General features: G+C 54.6%; 8 protein-coding genes across 8 annotated transcripts; 4 read left to right on the forward strand and 4 right to left on the reverse strand.

Annotated features, from left to right (window-relative positions):
- Window positions 1–1,266: 1,266 nt before the first annotated feature.
- Window positions 1,267–2,863, reverse strand: HMPREF1541_10749 (uncharacterized protein; the record flags this gene model as incomplete). The annotated part of the gene is made up of 3 exons (XM_008715418.1): window positions 1,267–1,503; window positions 1,551–2,690; window positions 2,738–2,863. 3 exons carry the CDS (start codon window positions 2,861–2,863, stop codon window positions 1,267–1,269), a joined length of 1,503 nt encoding a protein of 500 aa, XP_008713640.1.
- Window positions 2,864–3,279: 416 nt separating this feature from the next.
- HMPREF1541_10750 (uncharacterized protein) lies at window positions 3,280–4,093 on the forward strand (the record flags this gene model as incomplete). The annotated part of the gene is made up of 3 exons (XM_008715419.1): window positions 3,280–3,381; window positions 3,432–3,514; window positions 3,565–4,093. 3 exons carry the CDS (start codon window positions 3,280–3,282, stop codon window positions 4,091–4,093), a joined length of 714 nt encoding a protein of 237 aa, XP_008713641.1.
- Window positions 4,094–4,609: 516 nt separating this feature from the next.
- HMPREF1541_10751 (uncharacterized protein) lies at window positions 4,610–5,777 on the forward strand (the record flags this gene model as incomplete). Its single annotated transcript, XM_008715420.1, has 4 exons — window positions 4,610–4,738; window positions 4,795–4,837; window positions 4,904–5,675; window positions 5,723–5,777. The coding sequence occupies 4 exons, from the start codon at window positions 4,610–4,612 to the stop codon at window positions 5,775–5,777; spliced, it is 999 nt and encodes a 332-aa protein (XP_008713642.1).
- A 1,380-nt stretch (window positions 5,778–7,157) lies between these two features.
- Window positions 7,158–8,651, forward strand: HMPREF1541_10752 (uncharacterized protein; the record flags this gene model as incomplete). Its single annotated transcript, XM_008715421.1, has 1 exon — window positions 7,158–8,651. One exon carries the CDS (start codon window positions 7,158–7,160, stop codon window positions 8,649–8,651), a length of 1,494 nt encoding a protein of 497 aa, XP_008713643.1.
- Window positions 8,652–9,038: 387 nt separating this feature from the next.
- On the reverse strand, window positions 9,039–10,946 carry HMPREF1541_10753 (uncharacterized protein; the record flags this gene model as incomplete). The annotated part of the gene is made up of 1 exon (XM_008715422.1): window positions 9,039–10,946. One exon carries the CDS (start codon window positions 10,944–10,946, stop codon window positions 9,039–9,041), a length of 1,908 nt encoding a protein of 635 aa, XP_008713644.1.
- Window positions 10,947–11,227: 281 nt separating this feature from the next.
- Window positions 11,228–12,898, reverse strand: HMPREF1541_10754 (uncharacterized protein; the record flags this gene model as incomplete). Its single annotated transcript, XM_008715423.1, has 1 exon — window positions 11,228–12,898. The coding sequence occupies one exon, from the start codon at window positions 12,896–12,898 to the stop codon at window positions 11,228–11,230; it is 1,671 nt and encodes a 556-aa protein (XP_008713645.1).
- Window positions 12,899–13,989: 1,091 nt separating this feature from the next.
- Window positions 13,990–15,372, forward strand: HMPREF1541_10755 (uncharacterized protein; the record flags this gene model as incomplete). The annotated part of the gene is made up of 1 exon (XM_008715424.1): window positions 13,990–15,372. The coding sequence occupies one exon, from the start codon at window positions 13,990–13,992 to the stop codon at window positions 15,370–15,372; it is 1,383 nt and encodes a 460-aa protein (XP_008713646.1).
- Window positions 15,373–16,069: 697 nt separating this feature from the next.
- Window positions 16,070–16,699, reverse strand: HMPREF1541_10756 (uncharacterized protein; the record flags this gene model as incomplete). The annotated part of the gene is made up of 4 exons (XM_008715425.1): window positions 16,070–16,197; window positions 16,243–16,456; window positions 16,505–16,621; window positions 16,673–16,699. The coding sequence occupies 4 exons, from the start codon at window positions 16,697–16,699 to the stop codon at window positions 16,070–16,072; spliced, it is 486 nt and encodes a 161-aa protein (XP_008713647.1).
- Window positions 16,700–16,978: the final 279 nt, after the last annotated feature.

The following is a 16,978-nucleotide window of genomic DNA, read 5'->3' on the forward strand; positions in this document are numbered from 1 at the left end:
AGGCGAAGAGCATCTGGCCCGGAATCGGGGTTTCCACCTACTCCTTGATGGAACGATGGACTCTGCAATAGTTCAGGGCATAGCGACCTGATCAAAACTCCTCAGGCTTCCGTTCTTCAAGGATACTCTCACCCTTTGCGTTAGGCCTTGCAAGATGTCCAAATCAATACTTCAAGACTAGATCGAATGAGAATTGCGTTGAGTGAGCGTTGAGCAAACGACTAGATAGAACGAACAGCTCCTTGAAATGCAACTCCCAGTGCGTCACTGCTCGGCTACCGCCGACCACTCTAGTTGTCACTCTTCCGAGCACCACCATATTTCAGTCTCTAATACAAACCCCACCACGTCTTCGCTTACTATAGCCCTGACGACCTCGTATCTGTTTTCCCTCGTTGGTGTAGGCGCGGCGCGGGCGTGGACCATTTTCGCGCCCACATGAGCCCATTTGTCGCCCTGACCAGGTAACAAAACATTCCATGTCAGATATTGGAGGTCCTAACCCGCTCCTTTCTCCACAGCACCCACAGCCCGCTGCTCAAACAATCGCCGCTGCAAGTGCCCTGCAAAGTCCTGTCCCGGTTGGCACGGTCCGCGATTATTCACTGCCTCTTGGCAACGCCGCGTACTGTGATTGGCCGTCGAATCAGGCGATCAATCAGTTAAACTATAGGATGTCATTGGACTCGGCTCACTACGTGGAAGCTCGATGTAATTGTCATTTATAGAGGCGCTGAGATCGGGGTGTTGATGTTGCAGGGTCTTCGACTGTGGAAGCGGATGGCAGCGCGGTATTCAGACAATTGTGACAGGTGCGTGGAGAAAAGCCACGTGGTGCACTGTGGACATTTGTGTCTACACGAAACATCATAGGAAAGGAAGCACTTGGATGAGACAAGGCTGGAGCTGTGAATCAGGACCCTCTTGAAAAATTTGACAAATGAGGACTGTGGCGATGAATCATACAATGGTGATTAATGGCAAGGCACGCAGTGAACCCGCCCCGTGGGTGACGAGGTCGATACAATTGCATCGGTAGGGATGACTACATCGGCTTACAGGGAGAAGACAATAGATTGTGCAAGAGATTTGATGGTCTGAAAAGGGAGCTGCCTCAAGTTGCAGCTTGTTCCCGCTACCTGTGCCAACATCTTCAGACGGCTAGAAGATGTCCTATCAGGCTATCATAAGAGAGGTAATTGGGGAAGTTTTCGAGGCCGTGTCCCGATCACCGAACAAGCATGATGGTCTTGCTTCCGAAACATATCAGCCGGAAGCAACCTCAGGGGTCTCGTTATCCTCGATCTTGGCATCGTTTAGCTCCTTTGTGGCATCTGCAACACCATCCTTCTCCTGATCCTGCTCGGCTTCGGCTGTGGGCTCAACATTGGCCTGGGCGACCTTCTTGCCGCGATCACGGCGACCTTCAGCAGGCGAGGCAGCGGCCGATTCACTAGCCTCCTTTTCGAGGCGCTCAATCTCCTTCTTGGCCTTCTCGATGTTCTAGTACATTATTAGTATCAGTTGCAGCATCGGCGGTGGGCTCTTACCTTCTCGGTCTGCTCCTTCTGATTCTTCTTCCAGTTCTCGACCTTCGCCTTGAGCTTCTCCACGACACTGGGTACATCGTCTTTGGTGCTTGGCGGGTCTACACCAACCTTGGCCAACTCTTCGATGATACCGATGTTCATGTTGAACTTGGAGTCGGCAGCTGAGGCAGCAGGCTTCTTGCCCTTGCCCTTCTTCTTGCCACCACCACCAACGAAGAAGTCCTCTTCATCCTTCTTCATAACCTTCATACCCTTGAAGCCCGAGTCATCGATGGTGCGTTGAGCAGAAGCAGCATATTTCGCCGGAGTGGCCTCGCCATCTGTAGTCGTGTACGAGGGATCAAAGTGCTTGATCAGACCTTCTGAAGTACGGATCTCATCAAGGAAAGCAGGCTCCGAAGCCTCTTCAAGCTTGGCCTCGGCGATACGGCGACGCTTCTCCTTGTCATTTGCTTCCCGCTCAGCCTTGGCACGTTCGCGACGCTGCTGGTAATAGTTGTCCTCCCATGTTTTGTACGCGCGACGTTGCTCGAAGTAGGCGTCCTTGATAGCCTTGACATTCTTGTAGGCTTCATTCTGCTCATCATACAAGTTGTCCTTGCTAGCTCGGAGGGCATCGATGTTCTTCCGGTCACCTTCACGAGCCGACTTGATCTCATCAAGCTCTTTCTGGTTGGCCTCGTACTTCTCTTGCAGGGCGCGAACTTCTGGATTGTCAAAAGTCTTCCTGAGCTCAGCATTCTCGGCCTTCTTTTCGTCGATCTTCTTTTGAAGGTCATCGAGGTTCGAGAATCCCTTCTTCTGGCGCCTGAGCTGACTGATGTTGTCGAGAGCTTTCTTCTCGTCGACGACCTTCATGGTACCCGAGTCGATCTGCTTGTTGATAGACTCGATCTTTGCATCGATCTCGTCAGCGCTCTTGAAGCCAGCACGGCCGCGGGCGTCCTTCTGCTCCTGGATGAGCTTCTTGATCTCGGCCTCATTTCGATCATGAACGTTGCGTTGCTGGGACTTGGCCGACTTGTGTTCGCCTTGCTTCTTCCGGATCTCTTGTTGGTCTTTCACAAGGAGTCCGTAACGATCGTTGGGATCCCTCCGACCTGAGCCGGTGGCGCCCTCGAACTTAGTCTTAGCAGCTTGCTGGGTACAGTCAGTAGCTGATTCGTTCGTGAACTCGATCTACATACGAATTTCTCCTTGGAGGCATCATGCTGTTTTTGCGCCTCAGCTAAGTCAGCCTTGTACTTGACTTCGTCAGGCTTGCCAGGGTTCTTGACGGCGCCATCGGCGGGAGTAGACGCGGTGTCGGCCATTTTATTTGTCGGAGAGGATGATAACCAGTAGGATGAACCGTTAAGAAGAGTGTGACCGGTGAGCGAGCTGCTGTGCAGAGAACTAGTAGACCATGGCGGTTGACAGCCCGATGACAACAGAGAGGAGTGAGAAGAAGTCTTCTTTAATATATAGCTTCAGTCAACCGAGAATGACCTTGCTGTGCAGGCGGAGCTTAGTGACTGTAGGCGCAGGTAGGGCCATCTGGCTGCGGCGGAATTAATTGCTGCCGGTGCCATTTTTGGTGCCAAGATTTCTACACGATGTGGTGTGTTTGCGCCACCGTAGAGTTGCCTGAAGCAATTGTCTTTGCGCAGTCCAAACTTTTTGTTGTTTGTGAATATTATTTCCAGCGCAGGCCAACATTCATACTTGGAGGAGTGAGCAATCCGCAAAGATGGAGGTCGATCGTCCGGCAGTTAGCAACGACAAAGTCGATGCAGAGAACACGCGACTGTGGCGCATTTCCAAGACTCTTCTTGAGCTGCTTGCGGATCGGGTATGCGCCGCTGAAGAAACAGCCATGAGATCTGCGCTAACCTGTCGCAGGGCTATCAGGTCTCAGAGTCCGAGTTGAATCGAGGTTTGTCAGAGTTCTTGGGCAAGTATCAGGCCGGTGCCGATGTTATCGAGTGAGTACCGCTGGCAGGGACCGGCCCTCGCTCAGACTAACATGCCACAGTCGCAGAAGACTCACTCAATTCTTCAACCCGACCCCAGAGATGATCACCCGCGACACGCCCCGTCCGACTAAGAAGAATCCGAACCCCAAATCAACGGCTGGTACGATGTATGTCGAGTTCTGCCCTGAGGCACCTGTCGGTATCAAACACATTCGCGCCTTTGCGCAGAATCTCGATCAGCAGAATTACAGCAACGGTATTCTCATAACAAAGGTGTCACCGAACGCCGCTGCGCTGCGCGCCTTGGAGCCTTTGGCCGAGCGTGGTATCACTGCCGAGACCTTCTCTGAGGGAGACCTGCTGGTGAATATCACAAAGCACGAGCTGGTTCCTAAGCATGTGCTGCTCAGCGACCAGGAGAAGAAGGTGCTTCTGGATCGATATAGACTTAAGGAAACCCAGCTGCCACGTATCCAGGCAGTCGACCCAGTTGCCAAGTATCTTGGTCTGAAGAAGGGCAATGTGGTCAAGATCATCCGCAAGTCTGAAACTGCTGGTCGGTACGCTAGCTACCGGTGGGTGTACTGATCGCGCAGCCTTGGAAGTTGTGTTTCTTCTCTGAGCGTGGAGTTGGGGCTGGAAAATTGTTGCATTTCAGGGCGTGGGTCATGTTGGGTCGCGGCTCCCAAAGGGCGAGATGCTTCTCCCCGCAGATCGTTCCTGACAAAGAAGCATGCTGTGTTGAGATGCATGCGGTCTTTATTGTATCCGCGACGCCCCAAGTAGGTGGCAGTTGCAGTTGCCGGCAGTCATAGGATTTGACACGATTCCTGATCATCGTGGTGGATGAGTTCGTCTCTTTTTTCCAGATGCATACATGTGCACCCAGATCTGCCTCCCTCTGTTTCTTACATCTTCGGCCATCATAGTAAGAAGCTGCAAAGCCCGTGTCTACTACTCTTCGTAGACATCTCTTCGTGCGGCAAGGCGGAGGTTTATGCCAAGATTTGCGCCGCTGCTAAACCTGATCTGTAAAGGGGCAGTCTATCTCCAGTTTATGTTCTTCCGTCTGCCGGTGAGCTCTCAGATTCATCAAGTACAACGATGGCGCAAGGGCCCCAATCGCAGCCTATCATAAGATGGCTGTTTGCCCTTGCCATTGTTTCGCTTCTTGTGGCACCGACGGCGGCGTCCATCGGGGACCGGTTACCTGACTTCCGTGAATGTGTCCAGGTTCGAACTCATCACACTAATTTGCTAATCCGTAGCTCGAGACTGACATAGCACAGGTCTGCAAAGAGCAGAATTGTGACGATAAATCCGCCACCATCCGTAAGCCGCCCAATACCGACAGTCCGGCCCACGACTACGTCTTTGCCCGTGGCTCACACTTCCCAGCCTTACATCACCGCCTCCTTCTCTGGACCTGCCCCACGGAATGTGATTATGTCTGTCAGCACATTATCACGCAGAAGCGCCTAGCACGCGATCCTCCCATGTTGGAACCTATTGTGCAATATCATGGCAAGTGGCCGTTCCACCGATTTCTTGGCATGCAGGAGCCCTTTTCGGTGCTCTTCTCTTTCTTCAACTTCCTGGCGCATCGGAACGGCATGGAGCGTCTCAGAGAAAATGTGCCAGTCAACTATCCATTAAGGATATACTATATGCTATTTGGGTACTTTGGCTTGGCCAGCTGGATCTTCAGCATGATTTTCCATACCAGGGATTTTGACTTCACTGAGAAGCTCGACTATTTCGCTGCTGGCGCGTCGGTACTCTATGGTCTGTACTTTACACCCATTCGTGTCTTTAGACTGGATCAAAGGACGCCACAGAAGCAATCAATATTACGCGTATGGACCATCACCTGCTGCCTGCTGTATGCGGCTCACGTCACATACCTGACGGCGTGGAGCTGGGACTATACGTACAACATGGCAGCGAATGTGGTTGCTGGAATTATTCAAAACCTTTTATGGAGCTGGTTCTCGATCATGCGTTATCAAAAGCTGCAAAAGACTTGGGCAGCATGGCCCGGCTTGATTGTTGCATGGATCATCATGGCTATGAGTTTGGAACTGTTCGACTTCCCTCCGTGGGGTGGTATGCTCGATGCACATAGCTTGTGGCACTTGGGTACAGTGGTACCGACGATCTGGTGGTATAGGTAAGTGTTGGCTGCAACTTTGCCAGGCTTTAGCTAATACGACCTAGCTTCCTAATAAAGGATGCGCAAGAAGACATGGCCGGTGAGAGGCTGAAGCAGTAATGAGCTGTTCGTGAATCGTTGGATTACATGTGCATAGAGTGGCAAGTGTATACATGTCCAACTGCGATCCTGGGTGTCGGACTGTCCTCAAGCTTCAGTACCAAGAATTGATCACTCCATAGCTAGGTTCTCTACTCGCAGCGCAGAGACCACAAATGCCGCTCACGACGCTTCACTGATGGCAGTGTACATATCCTACCTGCCAAATCGCCACAGTTCGGCGTCGCTGAACATGAACTTGTAACCACTTTTCTGCGGTCTTGACCCACTGACTACGTCGGCGAGCCCCAATGCTCGACGCCACAGTCTTCCCTTCCCACGAGCCTCAAGCGTGCATAAAACAAGCGCGGTCCGTTCCTCTAGCAGGTTCCTGCTGCAGGTGCGGAGGTCTACGTCTGTGCGAGCTTGTCAACCGTAACTAAAGCCTACCTCATCCCAACTGAGTTTGAGAGCGTTGATATCCCTCGCCTAAACACGCGTTTCCAAGCTGTTCAGCAATGTGCAGGCTACGTCTCTAGCATAGTGCGCCATTAACTTGTGCCAACGGTTTCCAATCCCGAGCCTGTCGCATTTCCACTGGAGGCACGGGTCACGCTACACCTCGGTCGACGCCAACCAATCCTCCATTTTGCTGCCCGTCACTGATGTGATGGAGATCCAAGTATTGCAGAAAAACACGGAGCTGGTTCGAGAGCGTTTTGCAGCTTTGTTCCGGAACGCCAAAACCGACGCTTACCATCATGGCGACTTGTGAGGTACCAGAGATCCTACAAACGAGGATCCCTCCACCATCTCTACAAGTTTCATGCTCTCGACATCGACCACGGACTTGGCATGAGCTAAGCAGCGCGATGCCGCAAAGCTTAGCTGCAAGCTGCCCAGTAACCCTCACTCTAGGCGGTATGAATGAATTGATACTACTGAACACGACTGCGCGATGATCTGCCCCTCGGAACTCACCTAAGACAGAAGCTACAGTGGCCTTGGCGTTTGCCTCGTTGCCTTACCTCGACTCACCTCCTACCACCACTCCTGCCAAGCAACTGCCTGAGAGAGCCTCAACAACCATTTGCCTTTACACTGTTGCCACTCATGCACCCAGGCAACCGCGGCCATCTGCCTCGGCGTCACGGCAACAAGGGGTGACACGATGCTAGACTATTTATCGCTCGCGATGGATGCGATGCAGCGGTGCTTAACATTCATCCATCTTCAACTACGACGTTCGTTGCAGTCTTGACACCAAACTCCTTCCCCTAGAAACCACATCAAGAGGCAGAGACGCGTATTGTACGCACGAGAGTCTTTTTTAAGGCCCAAGTCGTGGCTACCGCAACCCCGACCCTCCTTTTCACTAACATCTACAACCGACCACACACGATGCTCTCCCGCCGCGAGCTCTCAATGTACTCCCCCTCCAACTCCAACAATCCTCCTCGCCGCCGGCCCGCAACACCAACCACCAGCCCCCGTCCAACCCGCCGACCCCCCATCTCCCTCGAAGCCCTCTACGCCAGGAGCAAAGACGAACAAGACTTGGCCAGGATCGGCCGCGTGCAGACGCAGTTCCGCAACGCCGAGCCTATCGCCACGGACAAAGAGTCGCAACCCACGCCGCTCGCTTATGACTTTGATCCTCGCGTGAAGCGCGCTCGCGATCACCGCGTGAAGAAGATTCGGGATCTGAAACCGAGGGAGAGTGGGTTTGCGCCAGAGGTGAAGAAGCAGGTGGCGAGGTTTGCGAGGGAGCGGGTGAGAAGGGAGGAGGAGGAGGTTCGGTTGCATAGTGGTGGATACGACGCTGATGACGAGGAGGGGGAGTGGGAGTGGGAGGATGCTGCTGCTGCTGAGGATGAGGATACATTGTTTGTATGTGCTGACGAGGGTGTTGGTGCCGTTGACCAGCAGCAGGGTGAGAGCTATGACAACGGCATGGCTGGCGAGGACGACAACAAGGGCAACGACAACAGCAACGCATATCACGGCGCGTACACGATCCTCCCACAGGCGCCGATTACGCCCACCAAGGCTCAGATCCGACGCAATCCCAAACCCGTCAAGTCTGCCATCACCGTCGAAATCGAGCGTCTCGCCGCCGAAGCCGAGGCATCACTTACGCAAATGAGGTCCAAGCAAGCCGCGTTCACCAATCGCCTGACCCGCAGCCGCAACCGCATCCGCACCAACCGCCAAAAGAAGATGCTGGTTGATCAGAAGGACCGCGAGGAAATCGATGCCGAGAACAAACGCAAAGAGATCCAGCGCAAGGTCGCGAGTGGCCGCGTCGTCAAGTTGCCGGCGAAGAAGAAGAAGAAGGTGGCGTTGGCGATGCTGCCGACGACGCAAAAGGGGAATAGGAAATGGAGTGGATCTTCTCTTGGATATGACGATGTTGGTGCTGCTGCTGCTGCTGGTTTGCAAGGTTTGGAGGCCGTGCTTGGTCCCATCAACGATGATGAAGATCAAGAGGTGACCAGTCTTGAAACCACCACGGCTCAGAGTGCTTTCAAGTCTGCTGTTGCTGTTGCAGCTCAAGACAACGTGGGCGATGGAGCCAGCGAAGACGACGACAACGATGGTGATGATGACAACGAAGACGACGACATCCCCATGCTCAGCAACCGCCGCGCCACCGCTGCCAAGCGCAGAGCGGCGCAGCTCGCGATGGCGATCCACCAAGATGAGGACGCGAAGACGACTGCTGCGGGCGAGCTGGGGCTAGATGCCGATGGTGATGAAGACGATGAGACCCGTGCGGAGATGCCTGCGCCAACGACTGTTCCAGGTCCTGTGACGCCGAGTCCTGGTCGGCGCGAGCGGTACGTGGCCAGCTGGTTCCAGAAGGCTTTTGAGGATGAAGGGGAGGAGTGGTGAGGTTTGGAATGGAGATAGGGGCGGGAATGGAGGTGAAGATAAGGGTGTGTGTGCTTCATAAAGTTGGCGTGTGGTAGATGCCGTTGCATCTGCCTGTGGATACTTGTCCCCTCTGTATGATAAGCATGATGGAGATATCACTTGTGGAGCTGCTTTATTCAAGGGAAAGGGGCAGGTCGATGAGACTGTGGGAGCAAGATCCGGCCTTCATGCTGGACTCTGTCCATATGAACATGTACGATAATGACTTGAGGCTAGTCAAGGGCTGTTGTTTAGCAAGTCATGCGTGAAATGAAAACATATTTTACGTCCTCAAACGCTTGCATTCACATTCGCCAGAACATCAGACGCACTCACCCTTCTACCTATGTGCATAGTCGAGTAATATCATGCCTCAAGCTCGGACTCGAATTCCGGCTCAACCTCCACCGGTTCGTCCTTACCCTGAATCCTCAACCTCGGCTTCGACAAATTCGGTGATTTAGTCATTGGCCTCTCCCACACGCGCTTCCAAGGTAGGTCTTTCCGCCACAAACAGCGCGGACTGGCTGCAGTCACGCCCAGCCGAGAATCGAGGATTTCAGTCAAAACCTCCTCAAGCAGGCTTCTCATGAGTGTATACGGGTCGATGAAGGCGGTCAAGCGGGTCATGATGTCGTCCATGAACCTCACGTCGGGGAAAAGGAGAGCGGTTCTCTTGATGAACCATGGCCGCCTTGCGCTGCCTCGGCAGGCTACTGCGCCGGACAGTAGGATATTGAACAACGTGAGCGGTGAAAGCGTGGTGGCGAGGTCAAGGTCGATGCTTTCGAGTTTCTCCATCAGGATCTGTGCATTCCATCGAATCCGTGGCATGGAGGTGTTGCAGTTGATGCTGTGGAGATATATGTCGAAAAAGAGAGCGATTTGAGAGCACAGCATCAACTCGGTGAAGTTAGTGGAGCCAAGGGCTTTGGCATTGGGATCCAGTCGAACTATGGCATCTTCTGTTCGTTCCAGCAAGGCCTCTGACGGTTCTTTGTCGCGCCATGTCAGGACTCTTCCGTCCATCATGCCTCGATGGGCGTGCCAGACGCTGTCTGATTTCCACAAGGTACGCTCGAGCTCGACGACGTGGGCCAGTTGCATTCTGGTGTGATTAGGGTGATGCTGAATGACGACAGTTGACTGATCGTGCAGGAACGCGCTGATTATATTGACCTTGACTACAGCCAGCTCGGTGTTCAGTGATACTTTGTCCATGCCGACAATTGACCCAATGCGCCGCATTGCCTTGGCATGTATCCTTGCCGACGGTCCATCGGCCAATAGCACCGATATGCGGAAAAGGAACAATATTGCTTGATAGCAGGCTTGATCAACCTCTCCAGATGTTTGCAAGATCGACTGTAGCTCCGATAAGCAGATGGTTTGCAGGCGCAGCCACGGCGGCATGGGCCATAGAAATGGCTGGCCCGGCTCAGCTGGTGGAGGCAGAACGACGCCAGGCCCACCTTTTAGGCAACCTGACAGGAACAAAGATCCAAATGCGGCCATAGCGTAGGTGAGCACCCTTGACGACTGGACGTGGGAGATGCTGTCGAACCATGTCCAGTCATTGATCAGGTGAACAGCGAATGGACGAATAACCTTGAAATAAAAATGCAAGTTGGCCTTCACTTCGAGATCCATATCCGTCCCAAACGAAGAGAAGGGGTCGAGGCTGTGGTGCCCCACGAGCAAGGGCTGCGGTGTCACGAAGTCCTCAAAAAGCCTCCATGCGTATACAGTGGTTGTGCTAGAGTGCTCAGCGGTTGGAGCAAAGATACCAAGCCTCGAGGTCAGGCGTCGGTAGTCTCCATCGACAACTTCTTCGCTAGGAAGGCGCAAAGCGATGTCTGGCTCGATAGCGGAGATATGACCAGAGTCCCCACGGGTCCGAGGGCTGCCTGGGGAACAGATCGGCGAAGGTTCCGATGACAAGGCTTCGGTTGCGGGCTCGGTTGGCGCGAGTGATGTACACTGTGAAGTGTTTTGTCTGATGAAGCTGGGTCCATCGACTTTGCGCCGCTTTGCGTCGAGTATAGCTTGCGTGGTGGCATCGAGGGCTAGCTGCTTGCGGTTCGTCTTTCGCCATTCGCGGTACCGCGAAGAGACATGCGAAGCCACATCTCTCGAGTGCTTACGGCCCTGGTTGAAGTTGGAGGCGTCTTTGATGATGAACATAAGAGGCGTGGCATCGCCTCGTACAGGACTGGCTTGGCCGCGCGCCTGTCCAGGATGTTGAGACAACGATCGGTCCTGGTTGGCCCTCATGATGCCTACAGCGGCAGATCGTTGCCTGAGTTGGCTAATCTGCAGAAGAGCCTTGGACAAGAGCCTCTCCTGTAGAACACATGCCGTTTTCGTACGTCTTCCGCGGGGATAGATCTTGAAGGAGTGCAGGATACGGGGAGGAGACCGGACATGGGCAGTGGGGGGTGGCTTCGCTTGTCATGACTAAGCGCCACACATCTGCCAAGGACGAGGAGCATCTCGCTTCATTTGGTTGTTGCAGCTTCAGTATCCAGATTTTATGTGAACCTGCAAGTCGCCCTTCATTGACCAGCGAAATCCGCTATCTCCGCCGTAGGCGTTAATGCCTCCAGCGGTCTCACTTTCTGCTGCATCATTGTGCGCTGCTCAAAGGCATACGCCAGGCCGACCAGCTTCTCCTCACTCCAACGGCCGGCTACAAAGGCCAGCCCGAATGGGATACCGGGCCCCGTTTGGTTCAGATCCCCGCGGCTGTTCTGCGTTACCTCACTCCCAGCTGGGTAACTGCCCATTGGCACGCTGATGACAGGACTACCCAGAATAGCGGGGAAATGGCTGGCAAAATAGGTTGGAAGCACCAATGCGTCCAGCGAGTAGTTTGCCAGTGCACCTGTGATACCCTGAGGGCCCGCCAGCTCCAGGCCGAGGGTGTAGTTGCCCCAGAACTCAGGAGAGGTATTGTCCTGTCCACCGAAATAATCGAGTGCTTGGTCCCACACGCCTGTGTCGCGATCAGGGTAATCCTCGAGTGGAAATGATTGTGTGAAGCGGCGCACGTCGGCGAGAGATGTGATGTTGTTCGGATTTACGGTCAGTTGGGCGACGTAAGCGGCGAGGTCTGCGATGAAGTCACCCTCCAGCACTACCGAGGTGCGGTTTGCAGGCTCGATGTCATACCCAGGCCAACTGGTGTTGTCGACAATGGTTGCGCCGGCGGCGCGCAGTATAGGTAAGGCGTAGTCATCAAAGCTGGAAATGATTGGGGCATAGCTGGAGTTGCGGATCGACGGTGTGTCGAAGACATTGCGCGGGATACCAATTCGAGCACCTCGTAGAGCGCTGAAGTTGCACGCTGCCACGTAATCCGGAATAGTGTAGTCTGGGAAGGGAATTGCCGAGGTGTAATTGTCGTAAGGACTGTAGCCAGCAATGGCATTGAGCAGGTAAGCCGCATCTTTGACAGACCGAGCCAAGGGGCCAACCGTATCCTGGTGTGAGGAGATAGGTATCACCAGATCGCGTGAGGTCAGTCCCACGGTTGGCTTGATGCCGACCAAATTGTTGGCGTCGGCCGGTGAGATAATGCTACCGTCAGTCTCGGAACCCAGGGAAGCAAGGGCAAGTCCAAGCGAGGAGGAGACGCCGCTGCCACTGCTACTTCCGCTTGGATCTTGGTCGGGGAAGTAGGCGCCCAGCACCTGCCCCCCGATTGCCGACCAGCCGCTGGACGAGTTGTCAGAGCGAAAATTAGCCCATTGGGACAGGTTGGCTTTGCCTAGGATCACGGCTCCGGCTTGTCGAAGTTTAGCCACCATGGTGCTGTCACGGGGCACACGAGCGCCAGCGAGAGCGTAAGATCCAGCGGTGTTGTCCATGGCGTCGAAAGTGCCGATGTTGTTCTTGATAAGGATCGGGATGCCATGCAATGGGCCACGCGTCGTACCATTCGCACGTTCGGCATCGAGCTGTTCCGCGATGGCGAGCGCGTCTGGATTCAACTGAGTGACTGCTCGGACCGTGCTGTTGACTTCATCGATACGGGCAGTATACGCATGAACTAGGTCGACGCTCGTGAATAGTCTCGACTCTAGACCGATGGCCAGCTCCTCGAGTGTAACATCCAACAACGAAGGAAATGCTTGATCGCCTATCGTTGTCGAATTACACAAGCTTTGGGCAACCGTGAAGACTGCGAGCGCCGAGCTCACAAGCGAAGTGAGGTGGAACCTCATCGTGCCGTTACTTTGGGGACAGAAGAAGTGAGGAAGCCCCTGTTGGCGGCCGAGGTAAATATATCCTAGCAGTGACACGAATCTCGCGTGGGTGATCGACATGGAAGCTCACAGCGCCGGGTCCCAAGGCTGTGTGCCCCTGGGTACCTGGTCTGGGGATATCGTCACCAGACGACTCCAGCCAATGAGACGAGGGATGGAGATAAGGCGGAACTCGAACTAGTCTCGGAACAGCAGGTGACGGTGACTGGCATCTGGGATAGGCAGCTCGCCAACGTTTGATTGTCGCTTGCGGGGAAACTTCAACGATGCTCTCAATTGGAGCAATAACACTGTCCTGAAGACAGGTGACAGTAGCCCTCGACCTGGAGTGGCAGAGAAGGGGAAACGGCAGCAAGCAGGGCCGAATACCTCCAGACAAACGTGTGCTTGGGATTTTTCAATTAGGGTAGAAAGGTAGCAAGTTTTCCATCCGATGTTGAAGACGTTGTCGTAGGGAATTGGCTGAGCCTCATCGTGGAACTTCCTACTACAGCGAAGTAGCTGGCTGGAGAGATCATGAAGTTCCTCAAATTCGATGCTTGTGCCGAATGTGAAGAGGGAATGGAGGATGCTGTTCCTAACCCGGCTGAGAAGATCGAATCAAATTACTTGCAAAGAGGCGACGGCTGCGAGAGGCTGCTCAGGCGAAGACATCTTGAGCTACGCTGGCAAGGAACAGCAAAATGGGAAGCTTATGGTTGTTGACCAAGTGCACAGATGCAGACCGCTTCTTGACTGATCGCCCCGTTCGGTGGGATAGAAACTTACCGGACTCTTGGGTCTTATGTTTTGTAGCATGCCGAAAGCAAGGTGATGATGCGTGGGAACATTACGGCGAGCTTCCAAGTTCTCCGGTACGTCGCTGGGAGTTGGAGACGAGGCGCAAAACGGCGTGGTTCATTCATGCACCCGCGGCTCTACCCGTTATCGATAAGAACCTGGAAATATTTCTTCTCGGTCCCTGTCCACGCCTGTATGCGGCCAGGTCAAATATACCCTTTTCCTCCCTCGAAAATAAGCTCGAAACCTTTCAGCAGACACGCGCAGTCATGGCGCGGCCCAACAAAAAGAAGAAGACTGGCCAGGTGCCTCCTGCCGCCAACGCGAAGCCTGGCGGCGCCCGTCCTCCCAAGTCGCTCGTCCTCCGCCTCAATCCCCACGTCAGCGGCCTCTCCCTCACAAACCTCGTCTCCGACTATCGTCTCCTGATGTCTCCCGACACCTCTGCCCGGCTGCGCGAACGTCGCGCCAACCGTCTCAAAGACTACCTCGCCATGTGCGGGCCCTTGGGCGTGACGCACCTCTTCATGTTCAGCCGCAGCAAAGCGGGCAACGTACATCTACGCGTCGCACTGACGCCCCGCGGGCCCACGCTGACATACCGCGTGGAAAACTACGTGCTCGCAAAAGACGTGCTGCGGCAGCAGAAGCGGCCGCGCCAGGGCGGCAAGGCGGGCGAGTACCTGCGGGCGCCGTTGGTGGTGATGAACAACTTCAGCCACACGCCCAAGGAGGGCGAGACCAAAGATCCCGTGGAGAAGCAGCTGGAGAGTCTGATGACGACGGTGTGGCAGGGCATCTTCCCAGCCATCACGCCCTCGACCACGCCGCTGGGCAGCATCAAGCGCATCCTGCTGCTAAACCGCGAAAACACCAGCAAATCCGAGGGGGAAGGACAGTACGTCATCAGCCTGCGACACTACGCCATCACGACAAGGGAAAGCGGCGTCAGCAAGCGGGTGCGCCGCTTCGACGCCACGGAGCAGCGCAAGCGCGAGAAGCGGAAAGACGGCCGCCCGCTGCCGAACCTTGGTGGGCTGGAGGATGCGGCCGACTACGTGCTCGGCGGCGATGAGGCGGGCTACACGAGCGCGAGTGACACGGAGCTGGACAGCGAGAACGAGGTCGAGGTCCTGGAGACGGAGGCGCAGCGCGTGGTGGGGCGGCGGGAGCGTCAACGGCGGCGCGAGGCAGAGGCTAATGGCGAGGAAACCCCAGCGGCCAAGCCAAAGAGCAGGGTGGAGAAACGGGCGGTCAAGCTGCTGGAGCTGGGCCCGCGCATGCGTCTGCGGCTCGTGAAGGTCGAGGAGGGCATCTGCGAGGGCAGGGTCATGTGGAATGAGTTTGTGCACAAGACTGAGGAGGAGAAGGTCGAGCTTGACTCGCGGTGGAAGGTCAGGAGGCAGGAGAAGGAGGAGCGGAGGAGGTTGCAGAAGGAGAATGTGGAGAGGAAACGGCGAGCGCGAGAAAAGGATGGGAAAGGTGGGGCTGAGGGCGAGGACGATGAGGATATGCAGTATGGGAGTGATCTTGAGCCGGAGGACTTTGATGATGACGACGATGAAGGTGATGATGTGGACGTTGAGGGAGGTGCAGTTGACGATGGCTGGGAAGACGATGAGGCATCTGAGAATGATGACATGCAAGAGTGAAATACCAAAATGCTCAAATCTGCACGGGCACGGGCGTTTATTACTGGCGCAAGGTCGAGAACCGAAGATATGGATCAGGCTTTGGCCAATTGCGCGCAGAGGTGGAGCCGCTATGCTATAGCTACTGGAAATGATGAGCCAGGCTGAAGACTGAAATCACCGGAATCGCAAATTGGACTCCTCCAGAAGCAAGCTATGTTCAGCGTATTTGATAGACCTTGCTTCGCGGGGCAGAACGGGACGCCGCCACGCCAGTGGAATCGAGTCACTGCGAGTCTTCAAACGTCTGCGAATTGGGAGCGTGTGAATTATGCTCGGTTGCGCGTGTTGCCCTTCCTCGAATGCTCAAGCATGCACGCCACATCGAAAATTGCGACACAGTCCGGAATGGGGATGTCAAGTGACGCCAGAGCTCGCGTAACCTAGAAGCGGATGGTAGCAGCGTTGATGCGGTCTCCGGATCTGGCAAAGCTGAATGATCGAGCCTATCGAGCCATGACACGATTGAGCCCTCTTGCCAGTACATTCCCCGCCCAGGATAGCTGTCGACAAGGACAATAGTGAGCCCGTTGAGGTCGGTCAGAGTGATGATGGGTGGTTGTGTTCGCCTCGCTGGAACCCCTTCAGGCTCGTTTCCTTTTTATTCAGCCACATATGTGCTAGTGGTGTCGGATGCTTCAATCGACTGATGGAGATTCTATTTCTTGCTCGCACTGCCGATGGCGTATCGCTTGGTCCATTCGCGTGCTTCTTTCTCGTACGTTACCTTGTCTTGTCGATAGAGGTCTGCAATCTTGGCCTCGACAGCGTCGTCTGGGTTAGGCTCTATTCGAAGTCAGCAAAGCGCCCAGCAAATGTAGCGAGGCAGACCCTTGAGCAGCTGGCGAGTGAACTCCAGAACTGAGTTCAGCTTCGTACTAGGTTTCCATTGGTCAGGCTTCAGCATGCCGAGGCACATGGTACCAGAGTTGGGGGGACTATCATTGGAGATGTTCGGGTGGTAGACCTTGGTGGTGAATCGAACTGTCGGTGGCTTGAACGGATAGTCAGGTGGTAATTCGAGCCTCAGGCTGAAGACTCCACCCTCGAAGACAGTCAGCTTGAGGTCAAACGGACACCCAGATCAACTCACTGCGAATGGCGAGCCTTCTGGACCCTCCATGGTGACATTCCACTCGAAGAGATTCGCTTCATCCGAAAGGCTGACCGTAACGCCAGAAGGTGGCGAGTTGGTCAGCTCTCCCAATTCCTGAAGAGAAGGTCAGATCATGCTGAACGAGACTGATTGTAAGAGACCTACCTTCGTGATTCTCTTCTGGGCGGCCATGGCGAAGACTTGTGACGCGGGGTCGTGGGGGTCAGCGCCGGGACCGGTATCCGAAAAGAGCGTTGTTCTGGTGCAGCACAGACGCGTAGTATGACGACGATGGATGTGCCAATATGTCAAGTCTATGGATGAAAATGAAGATCAGGATGAAGGATAGGCGGAAAAGAGAAGGCAAACAGAAGAGCGAAGGCAACTGGGAGCGCTCAAGTAGGCGGTCATCGCCAAGGCTTGCTCCGATTGGTCCGGCGAGAGCGTAAACCGTTCCTTCCTTCTGGCTAC

Source organism: Cyphellophora europaea (genome assembly GCF_000365145.1).
Source record: "Cyphellophora europaea CBS 101466 unplaced genomic scaffold supercont1.14, whole genome shotgun sequence".
In the NCBI taxonomy this organism is placed as follows: Eukaryota; Fungi; Ascomycota; class Eurotiomycetes; order Chaetothyriales; family Cyphellophoraceae; genus Cyphellophora; species Cyphellophora europaea.